The 15,809-nt window shown below is 41.7% G+C and overlaps 2 protein-coding genes across 2 annotated transcripts in view; one reads left to right on the top strand and one right to left on the bottom strand.

Moving 5' to 3' along the window:
• The window catches only part of Ctnna1 (catenin alpha 1), a 138,499-nt gene that overhangs the window by 37,363 nt on the left and 85,327 nt on the right, over positions 1 to 15,809 (bottom strand). The gene's annotated exons all lie outside the window — the stretch shown is intronic.
• Positions 4,690 to 13,706, top strand: Lrrtm2 (leucine rich repeat transmembrane neuronal 2). The gene is made up of 2 exons (XM_006977904.4): positions 4,690 to 5,414; positions 5,764 to 13,706. The coding sequence occupies exons 1-2, from the start codon at positions 5,411 to 5,413 to the stop codon at positions 7,308 to 7,310; spliced, it is 1,551 nt and encodes a 516-aa protein (XP_006977966.1). The 5' UTR covers positions 4,690 to 5,410; the 3' UTR covers positions 7,311 to 13,706.

The following is a 15,809-nucleotide window of genomic DNA, read 5'->3' as shown; positions in this document are numbered from 1 at the left end:
TCCAGAACTCTTGAGTTTCTTTTAGATTTTGAAATATCTGTACAGACTTTTAACAAAGACTTTAGGACTCGGGAGAATTTAAAGTTTTCAGATTAAGGGTGTGGAAATTGTGTACCGATCATCACAACAAAGAAACTAAAGCAAGCATCCTGAGCTCTCACCCACTGGGAAACTGCATGAAGAACCCTGGGTGTTTGCGTCATTTTGATATGGGTACCTCTGTCTAGCCGTGGCAAAGGGCTTCCTGAGAAAACAGACATATTTCAGGCTTCAGGGTAAAGCCTCCCTTCAGCAAGTCAATACCAGCTGAGCTGAAGAGAGGCAAAGGTTACTAGCTGGGTCAGCGTCTACCAGTACAATTCTCATTAGGAACTAGGAATTCTCAACTCACCAAACAGAGAAGCTGCTAGAACTTCCTCCTATGTAATAAACTACCGCTTATTCAGACAAACTCCCATGCCTACTTCATACTCCTAAAGTGAGCTAGACCAACCATAATTCTTTTCACAGAGGACTTAGAATCTAAAATAATTCTGGCTGGGCGGCACACGCCTTTAATCCCAACACTCGAGGCAGAGGCAGGTGGATCTCTGTGAGTCTGAGGCCAGCATGGTCTACAGAGCAAGTTCCAGGACAGGTTCCAAAGTTACACAAAGAAACCCTATGGGGGTGGGGGTGGGAATCTGAGCACTCAGGTGGCAGGTGGATTTCTGTGAATTCCAGGCCAGCCTGGTCTATATAGTGAGACCCACCCTCATAATAGCAATAACAGCAATAATAGTAACTCAGAGCAATACCTAATTTAGTAAAATCCAGTATCATAGAGTGCTATGATAGTCAAAATTTATTCAGGAAAAAGTTACATACTTTTCGACTCCATTCCCCAACCAGTTTTTCAAGACAGGGTTACTCTGTGTAGCCCTAGCTGGCTGTCCTCCACTTGCCTCTGCCTCATTCAGCACCACTTGAGGCATGTACCACCACAACCCAGCAGGTATCAACTCCACTCTTAACTCTCGAGATATGAAAGGGATGAAAAATACAACAGCCACAAAGGCAAAAAAACAAAAAGCTTTTGACATTGTTGGTAGCACCTCAAGGCACAGTTTAGTCTGTAAATTTCAAAGCAAACCTATAAAAATCTACTCAACCTAAGTACAAAACATCCCTCTGTTGACAAGGGGGAAATGTTCCCAGCTGAAGAACCTATAATGGTCTTAAGGCTTTTTTGCCAGAAGTTCTCATCTTCTTATTCTACATACAATCCCTACAGGAACCTGCCATTTCCAATATTTTGACAACTAAGATCACCTCACCATGCTCCATGCTATGATCTATCCATACGTGTTCTGGTTCTCCAAGTCTGTCACATTCTCTCACTTACTGTATTCTGATTCCTATCTTTCCTTCAGATAAGAGTCAACTCTAAGTTCCAAGTTCCTGTCCCTTGACAGTGCTCTCACAGCACATAGCACCCTTTACAGCAATAGAAACCCTAAGACGGGCACAATTAAACAAACGGTTTTATATATGTATATGTGTGTGTGTGTGTGTGTGTGTGTGTGTGTGTGTGTGTGTGTGTGTGTTTCTACAAGAGTAGAAAGTTTCATGTACATATCTGTTTGTCACTCCAAGTAGGAAAGTATCTCTCTAATCACCTACGTATTTGTTAAAAACAAACTTTCACATGGAAGAATGCAAGTAACTAGAGCCACCACTTGCTGAGTTTCCTTAAAACTCTTTTATAGGTGAGCATTGGGTTAATTAATCTCTGCCTTCTCTGCCCTGATGTTACCATCTGAAGAAGTCAGAAGTGGTGTGCACATAAACACCATCTTCCAGAAGTGGGGCTGCCACTGTCAAAAGCATCTATGTTTAGAATAAAGCTACTCTAACATGTCAAGAAGAAAAAGTCTAGTTCAGAAAGAACAAGGGTGGAGCTGGAGAGATAGCTCAGTAGTTCACTTGCCGCTCTTTGCTGAGGACCTGAATTTGGTTCCAAGCACCCACATGGCAGTGGATAACCACTGTAAGTCCAGTTCCAGGGAATCTGATACCCTCCTTCTGACCTTACCTTTCAGGAACAAAGCATGCTTGGGTTCACATTCATACATGCAGGCAGAACACTGGCACACATAAAATTTAAAAAAAAATCTTTTAAAGAAAGAACAATGATATCCAGATGGAGGAAAATGAATGAATCTATCAATGAGACCTGTGTGTACGTATACATATGTATATGTTGTGTGTTGGGTTTTTTGTTATTGTTGTTGGCTTTTTGGGGGTGGGGGGAGACAGAGTTTCTCTGTGTAGCCCTGGCTGTCCTGGAACTTGTTCTGTAGACCAGGCTGGCCTCAAACTCACAGACACCTGCATATCTCTTCCACATACATCAATTTTAAGGTAAATACTCTTGTCTTTTGGGCCACAACCTCAACCTTCAAAACCCAAAAAGTAGGCAAGTGAGAAGAACAAGCTGGGTTGGAAAAGGCTGTGTTCCTCAGTCACTCTGATGCAGGAAGTAGGAATGCCCACCCTCCAGAGTGGCAGCAGGCTCTGGTAATACCAGCTATTTGGGAGACTGGTTTACTTAAAAAAAAAAAAAAAAAAAAAAACCATGACTTTCTATTGCAAGTCTGAGCAAGCACCCTCCCTCCAAAGTTGACAGAACAACAGAGACAATGCAATTCAAGAAGTTTCAGTTCACTAGGTACGTCAATAGGCAGTAATATATTTGAATAGTTTCAATTTACTAATACATTAAAGGAGGTCAAACAGACTAAAATCAGAAAGGAACTAAGTGTTGTAAGAGTTTAAGAGTAAGGAAACACTTCCCTCAGTTTTCACATACAACTCATTCCTACGGATGATCTAATCCAACTACCTCACATGCTTTTTCTACCCAAACAACTAAGGCGGTTAGTTACCCGTGAGAATATTACAGCTTCTGCATTCGAAAGGGTATTTTCATCAGAATGTGCCAGACTTCGTCGGTAAGACACTGACAACATCCTCAGGGCTTCCTTGCAACTAATAATGACGCCTTGCAACTTTTAGGGCCACGGGCACAGTGGACAGTGTTTCTGAAACCTAGGCTCATGGACTCAGTAGGATCTGATTAAAATATCTCTACAGAAAAATCACCAGCAACAACTACACAAAGACCAAGGTTAAGAAACACTAGAGTACAGAAAGGCACGAGAGGAAGGTTGGAGGCCGAGGGAAGTCGGCATCATGGTGGTACACAGAGCTGCGAAGCAAAGCTCTTTCCTGAGAACGGGAACTTCAGCGTGGCCAGGGAAACCGAGTGCACCACAGTCTGACAGGTCTGTGCAGCTCTCCCCTCACTGCTGTCACGTGTGCCGTGTGCTCTAAAGCCTTTCCTGACCCCTCCAAGTATCACTGCTGCCTTCTCTCTCACGCTGTCTAGGCATTCACTGCCTTCAACAAAACCCTTACACTTTTAAACCCACCTTAGGGTCACTTTTAGAAAAGCTGAAAAGGACATATTTGCATTACTAGAGTTTCCACAAAACCTTTACACATGACCCCAAGTAAGAGACTTAGAGTCTTCTAGTCTTTCCCAGGGTAGCCCTACTCCAATACCAAACTGTATCTCTTTAGATAATGCCTTCTTAGAATTCACTGTGGAATGAAGTCCTCAGAAGATCACAGACCAGTGATGTGCTTATTTCACGGGCATCAATACTTTTTGAGATTTCTGCTCTCAGATTGGAAACAAAGCTCACTAAGGGTAAGTGGTAATGGTATGGGGAAAATAAGTTCATGCAGCCAGATCAGCAAGACAAAGATATGTAAAAGGCAGTCCCTTAGTCTGGCCTGCAAATATATCCCCGATTCATGCTAGACACATCTTATGCATTTATATAACAACAACCATAAACATTCATCTCTTAAGAGTTATCTAACAGGGAGAAGCTAGAGTTGTCCAGCAAAAACAACCAAAACAAAATCCTATTCTGATATAAATGCCCTTTCATATTCATGAGAGGAATTCAACAAGAGCTGCTATGAGATTGAAAGTCAGTTCATAAGTGTGCCAGTAAGAGACAGTGTGCAAAGGCTCTGTTATTTTGGTTTTACAACACCCCAATCTCAGCAGCAACTGCGGCTTTCAGTGAAGGAATAGGTGAGATGTTGAAGTAGAAATCCTGAAGCCTGTGTCAGAATCCAAGCACACTACAATACTTGTTCAAAATTGTGTCTATTCCACTGCTAACATCTGGGTCACGTGTATAAAAATGATGGTTGTCAATCTGCTCCACTCTTCTGGTAGGACATCCAAAGATCGACTCAGCACTGTTTTCCAATCAGCGTGGTAATAAAACATTGTTATATAATAAGCAGAAAAGGATTTATTTAGAGTTCCCCTGAAATTCTGAATGGAGGGAAAAAAGCCAAAATGGTTTCTTTTGGAAGCTACCCTTTGTTCTGCTTTATAATGTGAAGTTCTTAATGACAAAAAAACTCAGCCCACTTAGTTTACCAACGCAGTCATACTTTGCTCTTTACCAAGCAGGACAACAAGGCAATTGAGCAGCTTTTCCAACTACCAGAGCAGAGGCGTACCTTGCATAGGCTGGCATTAAATCAGCACTTCATAAATCAATCGTGCCCATTTAGATGATCTCTATGCAGAATCGGCAGTCTAACACTAGCTCTCACACGCATTAAAAATCATCACTCTGCTAGACCAACTCACTGTTCAGATGGGTCTTCTTGAATGCAGCATTTATTACAACCTCATTGTTGCTTCCTACACTGAAGGAATACCAAATTCTTAAGTCGGGAGTTCTTCTTTCTCAATTTATTGTAAACAGGGGGTCTTGTAACGACCCTGACACTGTTACAAAGCACAGTGCCTTTTAACAGTAAAGCTTCTGGAAAACCCAAACAAAAGACACGTCACCCGGTGACGTCAGCCTATATACAGTCCTGTGTGGTCGCAGCACATAAGCAAATCCATTCTTGTGCCGTTTCTCGGAAAAGCTTTTCAGTAAATGCACTCATGCTGCTCCAGAAGCTCTTCTCTGCAACAAGCCGCCCATCTGCCATCAACAAGTTAAGACCGAGAGAACTAACAGCTGCGGTAAGGAAAGCCTGAAGCTCCGATGATCAGCAGTAATCAGAGGAGGAGGAAATTATTAACTTATAATCAAAGCTGATTTAGGGGATCAGAGCACCACAGAAAATGAAACCGATCCTATCCAGAGGAATATCCTAAGGGAAAAACCAATTCACCCTGGCAGATCTGAATTTTACTTGGAAAGCCTGGGACACAGAAAACAGGAAACCGGTCAAAGGCTCCTGCATGTTAGAGCCTTTTACAGACTCACTGCGTTGAGTCTGACAACCTCGACTGAATGCAGCCTCCAATGTGCTCAGAAGAATGGGTAAGTCCATGCATTTCTATGGCATTTCTTGTGCAATCAAAGAGGAATCACGCTTTTATAAAATAAGCCAGTGAATTCCTATTTTATGATGCAAATCACTTGGTTTTGGATTTTAAGGTTTACGTAAAGGCATATAACACTAAGGAAAGGGACATGTTTTAATGTCTTTTATACGTGGGTTTAAGTTTTGTGTTCCAGTATACAAGGTTAATTTTTCTGCAGTAAATGACAAATGTTCCATGCAGTAAAATCTTTCATGATGATGTTACATTGTTGTTGTTTTCAACAGCCCTTGTGTTCTGCTGAAACATATCCTATCTTCTTGTTTTCCTTAAATTATATTCTGCAGGCTTACATTTCAAGTGGCCATTAGGGGCCCCTATGCTGGCAGCAATATATGCAATGAGTGTGGTTTTAAAAATGCTGCCTGCCCTGGGTATGGCGTGTCCACCCAAATGCCGCTGTGAGAAGCTGCTCTTCTACTGCGACTCTCAGGGCTTCCATTCAGTGCCAAACGCCACAGACAAGGGTTCTCTGGGCCTGTCCCTGAGGCACAATCACATCACAGCGCTTGAAAGAGATCAATTTGCCAGCTTCAGTCAACTCACCTGGCTCCACTTAGATCACAATCAAATTTCAACAGTAAAAGAAGATGCTTTCCAAGGACTATATAAACTTAAGGAGTTAATCTTAAGTTCCAACAAAATATTTTACTTGCCAAACACAACTTTTACCCAACTGATTAACCTGCAAAATTTGGACCTGTCTTTTAATCAGCTGTCATCTCTGCATCCTGAGCTCTTCTATGGCCTTCGGAAGCTGCAGACCTTGCATTTGCGTTCCAACTCCCTGCGGACTATCCCAGTACGCCTGTTCTGGGACTGTCGTAGTCTAGAGTTTCTGGATTTGAGCACAAACCGTTTGCGAAGTTTGGCTCGCAATGGATTTGCAGGATTAATCAAACTGAGAGAGCTTCACCTAGAGCACAACCAGCTGACAAAGATTAATTTTGCTCATTTCCTCCGGCTAAGCAGTTTGCACACACTCTTCTTACAATGGAACAAAATCAGCAACTTGACGTGTGGGATGGAGTGGACCTGGAGCACTTTAGAAAAGCTAGACCTAACCGGAAACGAGATCAAAGCCATCGACTTAACCGTGTTTGAAACCATGCCTAATCTGAAAATACTCCTCATGGATAACAACAAGTTAAACAGTCTTGATTCCAAAATCTTAAACTCCCTGAGATCCCTCACAACCGTTGGCCTCTCAGGCAATCTGTGGGAATGCAGCCCCAGAGTGTGTGCTCTGGCCTCCTGGCTGGGCAGTTTCCAAGGTCGGTGGGAGCATTCCATCCTATGCCATAGCCCTGACCACACCCAAGGAGAGGATATTCTAGATGCAGTCCACGGGTTTCAGCTCTGCTGGAATTTATCAACCACTGTCACGGCCATGGCTACAACTTACAGAGATCCAACCACTGAATATACAAAAAGAATAAGCTCATCAAGTTACCATGTAGGAGACAAAGAAATTCCAACTACTGCAGGCATAGCTGTTACTACAGAAGAACACTTTCCTGAACCAGACAATGCCATCTTTACTCAGCGAGTAATTACGGGAACAATGGCTTTATTGTTTTCTTTCTTTTTTATTATTTTTATAGTGTTCATTTCCAGGAAGTGCTGCCCTCCCACTTTAAGAAGAATTAGGCAGTGCTCAATGATTCAGAACCACAGGCAGCTCCGATCCCAAACACGACTCCATATGTCAAATATGTCAGACCAAGGACCGTATAATGAGTATGAACCCACCCATGAAGGACCTTTCATCATCATTAATGGTTATGGACAGTGCAAGTGTCAGCAGCTGCCATACAAAGAATGTGAAGTATAATATCTACTCATCATCAAAAATCACATCAGATAAGTAACCTATTTTACATAGTAGGGGCTAAATACATATCTAATTTTTATCAATGGTGACATTAAGCCTAATTTTCCAAACCAAGTGGAGACTTGAGTTTTTGAAGTGTTGAAGTATTTTTAATTTTTTTAATGAAAACATATTTTAAGTGTTAAATGAAGCAATGCTCATATTAATTTGCACTCTTGTTGGAAAGTCTAAATGCTTACTTCAATATAAACATTTCATGTATGTAATTATATACTATTGTATGTAAACATTTACACTAAGGTCTCCATGTTATTTTTTTTTTCTACTGAAAACAGTTCCGAAAGAAGCTACTAAACAAAAATAGACAGGGATGAAAACCTGTTTGATTATTATTCTCCATCCCATGGACCACAACTGGCTTCCTGCTTAAAAGGAGACAGCAAAGTTCTCTTGTAAGATAATGTGGTATTTACTCCAACTATAATTGACTGCCAGGGTGAGAGGTAGACTTACATGTGTGCTTGAGACTGGTAAATATTAAACATCATTCTTTCAGAGTTTGGCCTGGTTTAATAGACATTATCTAAGTTACATCATGAAACCAGCACCTTTTATATAACTCTAATAAGACAGGTGACTCTTTAATTTTCAACAAAACCCAAGCAATTATTAAAAAAAAAAAAGGTCTCATAATAAATCAATACTAAATAATTACACTGACTTCTTATACAACTCTAGTTTGACTTTTAATGGACATGCTGATTTTTGTGGCATTTAGACTATTATTTTAAACTAGTATTAAATTGCCATTTTACTAATTAACTTACTAAATCCTATACTTATGTGAAAACTTGCATTTGGGAAAGAGAAAAACTGAGTCAACGTAACAATCCTGATATACTCCATCCAGTTTGAAAATATATCCCCTCTCGTGATTAAAGATGCCTTGACAAACTGTCTAAGCTTCTTCCTTCTGCCTTTTTCTGATCTTTAAACCTCAAAGACCCAAATTAAAAATAACTGGGTACTAAAGATGCCTAACACTGATTCTTGTTATAAAGAAACAATGAAAAATTACTTTCAGAATATGATGTTAAAGCTTTCCTTTCATAAATATGCACATTTCTATTGCTAGCTCCTTCTGAGACAGAACCAACCTATTTCTGAGGCAAATCTTAAGGTAGAACTCTTGCCACGGGCCCTGGAGCCACACACCAGTAAGTGAAGGGAGCGTGAAAGTGAGGGGTAAGAGCAAAGACAGGTTCTGGAAGCCCGACTCTCAGCTCAGTGGAAGTTAAGCAGCAGCAAATGTGATTATGCACAATTTGCACCAAATAAGCTATGCTCAGGGACCCGTACGATACAGTAGGAGGCTCTAATATGTTCGGTATAAATATGAACACTCTAATCCTATCAGCAAATGACAACGAGGCCACAGTTTCTCCTGAGGAAAACAGTGTGCAACTATGATTTCGTTAAGGCAAACGATGACATATTGGGCATTTGGACTCAAGGTACCGATTCATGCAGAATTTTTCTACAAAGAAGGTTCCACGTAGAGGAGAAAATCAAAATTAAATCATTAATTTGAGTTCAGGAAAAAAAAAAACAAGCATTCTTATGTGGAAAAAAATGCATGAAACCTTAAAGAAAGTCACTAACATAAAAAAGAGAGGCATCCTTTCCTTAACATGTTTATCACGATATCCTTCCCTTAAAGCTTATTTTCTCCCCCAAGATTGAATTGAACTGTTAGTACAGACCTAGATTCAATCACAATTTTCCTCCTTTAGCACTGAAAAAGACACCCACATTTCAAATCTCTTAGAAAAAAGCAGACAGTATTCAGGTTACAGTGAAAATATATGCTCTTTTTTATTTTTTAAGGTGGAGAGATTAGTTTGGCAAAGCCTTAGAGCAGTTCAATTCCACTGCTCTTGAGTGGCAAGCCTTTCATCTCCTGATAACCCAGACGCTGGGCTTGTCTGAGCCAAGACAGATGCTGGTTTTCCGGCACAGAGCACAGCACACTGCTTCCCCACCAAGGTGGGCTAAAATTTACCAACGGTGACCACTGCCATTTGTCAGGTGACAGACAGCTTGTTCACAGTACAGCTTTGAGCATACAAGATTCCAATGGCCCTAAAGGATGAGTGTTTTTCATCCTTTCAAATCACAACCAAAATGAATCCAAACTGTGAGTTACAATGTAAGCAATGTTAACTAGGAACTCCAATTAATCTTAAAGGACATAGTTAATAAAGTATATGTAGCAGAGCAAGCCATTTAGCATGTGAAGAGCAGTGCCAAGGCCACTGAGGCATGGGGGAGGGGGAATGCACATTTATCTATTTGTTTATTTTTTCCCTCCCATGTTTTTGGTAATGGTAATAGTTTGGTAATAGTTAAAGCACAAATTGCCATTTCTAATTGCCTCCAGAAAGCAGGGGTCCATTTAGTTGATATATCTGTATTACAAAATCTATGCTACCAACTGGCCAGAGGAGAACTGCCTCACAAGGAAATTATATGTAGTTCTAAGTCACAACCGTGAGGGCTTTGGGGTGGAGTTTTATTCTCTTAAGCATTACTACCCAACTTCCCCTCCCCCCAATTTTAAAGGTTAGTGGAAAATGACCATCAAAAATCAGAAAAAATAACATCTCAGAAAAACAAAGTATCTACCTAGGAACTAAGAACTAGTTTGCAACTTCTGTTACTCATTTCTGTAGCCTACAGGGCATTCAAGTTTACCTTTCTGAAAAAAAGAGTGGGCTGGTAAGTCTGAAAATCCACACAAAAGTCACAATACCTACTGCCAGCATCAATAAGCAGGAGCTAATTTTTAAGCCAAAAAATTGCATTACCACATGTAATTTCTTAATAAGTCTAAGTTAATTTCTGTACCAATTCAATGAATGGAACTGACTGAACTTCCTAATTCCACTCACTAATTATTAAAATCCATCTGCTTATTATAATGCTAGTCACTAAAAGCTAGACCCCATCTTTCCAATAAAGGCAAGCTCTATGTAGTACTAGTCTGAATTCTGAAATAGGAAAGTCTTATTATTTTCTTAAGTCATACTTCCCACATGTAGCTCTAAGGAGGTGGGGCTATAAATCAATCTCAATCTCTCTCTCTCTCTCTCTCTCTCTCTCTCTCTCTCTCTCTCTCTCTCTCTCTCTCTCTCTCTCTCCTATAGATAATTTTAAAGAATATTTTAACAGCTAACTTACATGACAATTTTCCTAATACAGCACTCTGGTGGCAGCACTATGTCAAGTCTGTCTGGGACACATTTTTCCCATCTTCTCAGTTAAAGCGCTTGAATCAGAAAAGATGTTTGTTTGTTTTTAAGACAACATGTCATGGGTCATCTATAGATAATCAGTATATCTTTAGCTAACCTGGGCAAACTCACAGTGCTTGAATAAGGTCAAAACCAGAAAACGACCACAGAAGCTTTCTCATTCTACTATTGTAGACATCTGGAAAGGTCTCCAACTCCTTCAACTAACCTTTTCTTCCCTGAGTTTTTAAAATCAGTATGATACATGGAATGTTTGGTGAATCTATGAACATGGGACTAGAAACTCAAAGTACAGTCCAAACACATTTGTTCAATTATCTTCTAGAGCCCTGGGGGATGGGGCGGGGAGAAAACACTATTATACAAGGAATTGGGGTGAGGAAACCATAATACAGTGTACAGGAAAGTTTTTGTTATTAAAATTGTGTATACTGTAAAAAACAAATGTCTCCTTTGTTTATAATTTCCCCCTGAAATCTGCAAGTGCTGACAGGGAAAACCTGAATAGGCAGCATTTGAGACAGAAATAAAATGAACAACTGTTCTGTGCCATGCTGTTTCTCAGTGTCAAAAGGGTCTGCTGAAAAAAGGGCAGCTAATCATGACCTGTCTGTTTTCAGAGGCAAAATCCGGCTAAGAAATGGGGGGGCAGGGGGGGCGCGGGGGACGACACACACAACATATAACCAACCACATTAAAAAGCTGCCACTCGAATCTAGTTATCACAGCCTTAACAAATGGATAGGAAGTAGGGCTCCTAAGCCCTGGGGTTGGTTGTCCTCTGAATCCTCCTGGACAACAGACTACCACAGCCTGAAACAGTTGAAAAGGCCACCCTGGTACGTGGAGTTAATGAACTGACACCTGGCCTCTACTTCAGTGGACAAATGCCCAGATCACCGTGCACACCACTCCTGCCTGCCTGCAGTCCATAGCTGCTAACCATGCTAGGAATGTTAGCCTCACAGTCCGACCTCCTCTACCCTAGATGCTAGCTCAGGAAGTGTGAATGGGAAAGAAGATGGTGACTGGTGATTCTGTTTGGCTTAAATAACCTCACAGACTGCTATGCCTAGGCAGTGTTACCGCAGAAACTATCTCGCCTTCTAGGTACCAACTGCCATGAATGATTCACACTGTTTGAACCTCCTGCTCACCCAGCCCCAAGGCTGACAGAGTTGCCCAACCTGGGGCTGGAGAGATGCCATTTACAGTGCATCTACAAGGGCCGGAGTTTGGATCCCAGCACCACATAACAAGCCAAGCATGTTGCACATGTGTTACAAGTATGTTACACACCTGTGACCCTGCACTAGAAGTGGGAAGACAGGACTGCCAGGGCTTACAGGCTGTCAGCCCGGCAGAAACCCTTAGCTCTGGAGAAGTCCAAGGCAGAGTGAGAAAAGGACAGCCCACAGCCCCTTCTGCCGCTGTGTGTGTACACACAAACAGAAACTTGGCCTCCACCGGAGTGGAGAGATCCCAGCATCACCTTGTAGACCACACTACCCCTCCACATACACAAAGAGAAGCCAACTTCTCCCCAACACTCAGTGATTCTTGGGAGCAGAGGCTCTGAGAGTTCTCATGGCAGAAACCCAGGAACTATTCCGGGGGGGGGGGGGGGGGCACAGCATACACTTTCCTATCAAGAATAATTCCACTGACACTAGCTAGCATCAGTAGTGGTGATTTTACATCTTACAGATGAAGCAAATTCCCATACTTTACAGAGCTAAAAATAGAACTTATTAATACAATTCTCTTTTATTTTAATCTCAAATCCCCATGTAGTCACATCTGACTTCTCTAACAGTTGTTTTAAGATTGCCTGGATGGATGACCACAGACTTTTAGGTCCCCACTGAAATACAAAGAAGGTATTTCTCTCGATGTTTTTAAAGTGATCCCACACTCCTTTTATAAAAATGTGCCTGACCAACTAGGTACAGATATCTGCTTGCACAAAATGCACAACAAATTCTCTTTACAGAGAAAAGGTGAGGTGTTAACTATTCTCAACAGCTTTCCTCCATGCAAGTCTGACCTTCCTCTTCCCCAGCTGATGTTTTAGAGAAATCTGTGAACAAGTCTTTAGCCTCCTCCCACTATCTCCAAGGCAAGCACAATGAAGAATCTTAACTGCAGAGCCCATAAATTAGGCCTCCACCCCTCCCAAGCCCAGGCCCTCCACCCAATCTGGCAACAAAGCCTAACCAAGGCCTCAAAGGAATCCCTGCTAGAAATCAGCATTAATGGCACCTGTGAACAACATTAACCGGCAACGACTAGTGACTCATCTCTTCCAAGGGAACCATATTTTAAAGCCACAGCTCCAGAAACAATTCTCCGTGCCTTTCTTCAGACGTCAACAGACTTCACCTAGAAGCCCGGGGAGGACGTGCAGAAAGAGCGGTGGCCAGGGCAGCCTACACTGCAGCCACTCACATCTGTGCCTGGGGAGTGCGCCTCTGCCCTAGACTCCGGAATTACAGTCACAGCAGAGTCACCCAGGCTACAAGTGCTTGTCTAAAAGATGATCGGATAAGAAGTAATAGCCATTTATATTGACTAACATGTTTCGTTATTTTAGGGGCCAAAAACTTCTTGTGGAAAAACAAAAGTATTCCCTTCAGGCCACAGCTCAGCTACAGACCACTTGCCTAGCGCGTGTGAGGGCCGCCTCTCCCTCCCCAGTCTTGGCTGTCAAATGAAGGCCAAGAGGTCGGTGCCCAGAACTTTAAAAAACAATGCGGCTATAATTACACAAAGCCTAATTCTATAGAATCAAAAAGGTAGAATACATTCTTCTGTGCAGAATAGCTAAATCGGATGTAAAATGATTAAAAAGCCAAGATTCTAAACCTCAAAGGTCCAGAATATGATTCGCAGACTTCAAGAATCTTTAGAAATTAATACAATATTACGCGTGTCTGCAAAGATTAAGATGAATCCTAAAGTGTTTTTAAATAATTCATAATTAAGGATTAGGCAGCACTGACAGAACAATAAAATAGGTTTTGGACTTGGTCTTCCTAGTGACTAAGGCAAAAACAACTTTCATCTGGAAAAGAAACAGGCTTTGCCCAGGTGAATGGTAAACCCAGCATTCTCAATGCTGAAACAAAAGAATTCCAAGTTAGAGGCCAGCCTGGGCAACAGAGCAAGATCTTATCTCAAATCAATCAATCAATCAATCAATGAGAGAGAGAAGGGGGGAAAGGGGAGAGGAGAAGAGAGGAGAGAGGAGAGGGGAGAGGGGAGAGAGAATCAAATGGTCTCCTTAGAGGAGAGTTACATGCAAAGGTCTAAATAAATGAAGTCTGATGTAGAAACAATAAGAACTGCCAGCTCGAACCACTCAGGAGGTTTTAGAAAATCAACAGCCCTGTTCCTCAGGTCAGTTCTTGGTAAGCAGCCTAGTGGTTCATGCTACACACTTTGTGATCAGCCATGGTGGAACCCAAAAGGTCTACAAGAATGAGTATGAAATTTATTTCTTCCTTGTCACATCTTAAACTATGTGGTCCCCACACATATACATTCTATCTCCTTGACTAAGAATCTGTAAGGTGATAACTAATTTCCCAAGAAAGAACAAGTTTAAATCATTAAAGCAATCACCGAGTTGACCAGTCCAAAATTTTAACTTCAAACTTGATGTCTCATCTGTCTCCCTACCTTAGTTATGTTGATGGAGATGAGGACCCTTCCCCACCCTATCCCTTTCTGTATTAACAATCAACCCTAGGGCCTCAAGCATGCTGGGCAACTATTCTAACATTAACTACATTCCTAGTTTTCAAAGCCTGAGGAAATAAAAGAGGTTTAAAGGACTTCAAGCCATGTGCAGATGGCCAAGCTGCTATGGGCCTGTGGTGAGGCGAGCGAGAATGTGGCAGAGAAGGCTGCTCAACTCAGACCAGTTGTTGGGGGAGGAAATATGTAAGAAACCATTATCAAAATGTACAAAGAAAAAAATGGACAAAGGAATTCTGATTTTTTTAATGTATGAGTATTTTGCCTTGCATGTATGTATGTATACCATATGAGTGCCTGATACATGTAGAGACCAGCAGAGGGCATCAGATCCCCTGAAACTGGAGTGGCAAGATGGCTGTGAGCCACCATGTAGGTGCTGGGAACTGAAACAAAGTCCTCTACAAGAGCATCAAGTGCTCTTAACCCCAAAGCTATCTTTCCAACCCCCATTGTTTTTTCTTTATTAATTTTTTCCTTAAACTTTCTATGTATGGGCCTGCAAGTATGTCTGTGTACCACATGCATAAAATGCCCAAAGAGGCCAGAGAGGGTATTGGATCCACTGGAGCTAGAGTTACAGACAGCTGTGAACCACCACGTGGACACTGGGAATCAAACTCGGGTCCTCTGGAAGAACAGCTGGTGATCTTAACAAAGCTGAGCCATCTTCCCTGTCTCTACTTGTCAGTTTTTGTTTTTAGCTTTTCAAGACAGGGTTTCTCTGTGTAGCCCCAGCTGTCCTGGAACTCACTCTGTAGACCAGGCTGGTCTCAAACTTAGAGATCCACCTGCCTCTGCCTCTGGAGTGCTGTGATTAAAGGCATGCGCCATCACTGCCCAGCTCTCTATTTGTCAATTTTTTTTTAAGAGAACTCACCGTGTAACTCAGGATGGCCTTCAATTTGAACCACTTACTAAGTGGTGGGATTACAGGCATGAGCCACCACATTCAGTCCTACACTAACTCTCAGTGTTGATTATTCATTTCCAACCTAAAACTGTTTTCTGAAAAAGACACATAACATAGTCTCTTAAGACAGTTCCATTTTTCCAGCTTTCTTTTCCAGTTCTCATAATGATAGCCTCACATGGAAAGACGAAGCAAACATCTACTTTGTAAAATATGTTCTGGAGACAGGGGGAAAAGGTCTAGTCCTTTTCTCCTAGTAAAATCTACTAGTTTCCATATCTCCCCAACCCACCCACCCCCAGACAGGGTTTCTCTGTGTAGTTTTGGTGCCTGTCACGGATCTCACTCTGTAGACCAGGCTGGCCTCCAGCTCACAGAGATCCACCTGGCTCTGCCTCCTAAGTGCTGGGATTAAAGGTGTGCGCCACTGCCACCCAGCCTAGATTTCTATATCTTAACCATGTGTTCTTATAGTATTTCCAAAATAAAGTTTCAAATTTTTACAACAATTG

Source organism: Peromyscus maniculatus, chromosome 19, assembly GCF_049852395.1.
Source record: "Peromyscus maniculatus bairdii isolate BWxNUB_F1_BW_parent chromosome 19, HU_Pman_BW_mat_3.1, whole genome shotgun sequence".
Lineage (NCBI taxonomy): Eukaryota > Metazoa > Chordata > Mammalia > Rodentia > Cricetidae > Peromyscus > Peromyscus maniculatus.
The sequence above is the reverse complement of the archived record's forward strand: the minus strand, read 5'-3'. Positions and strand labels throughout refer to the sequence as shown.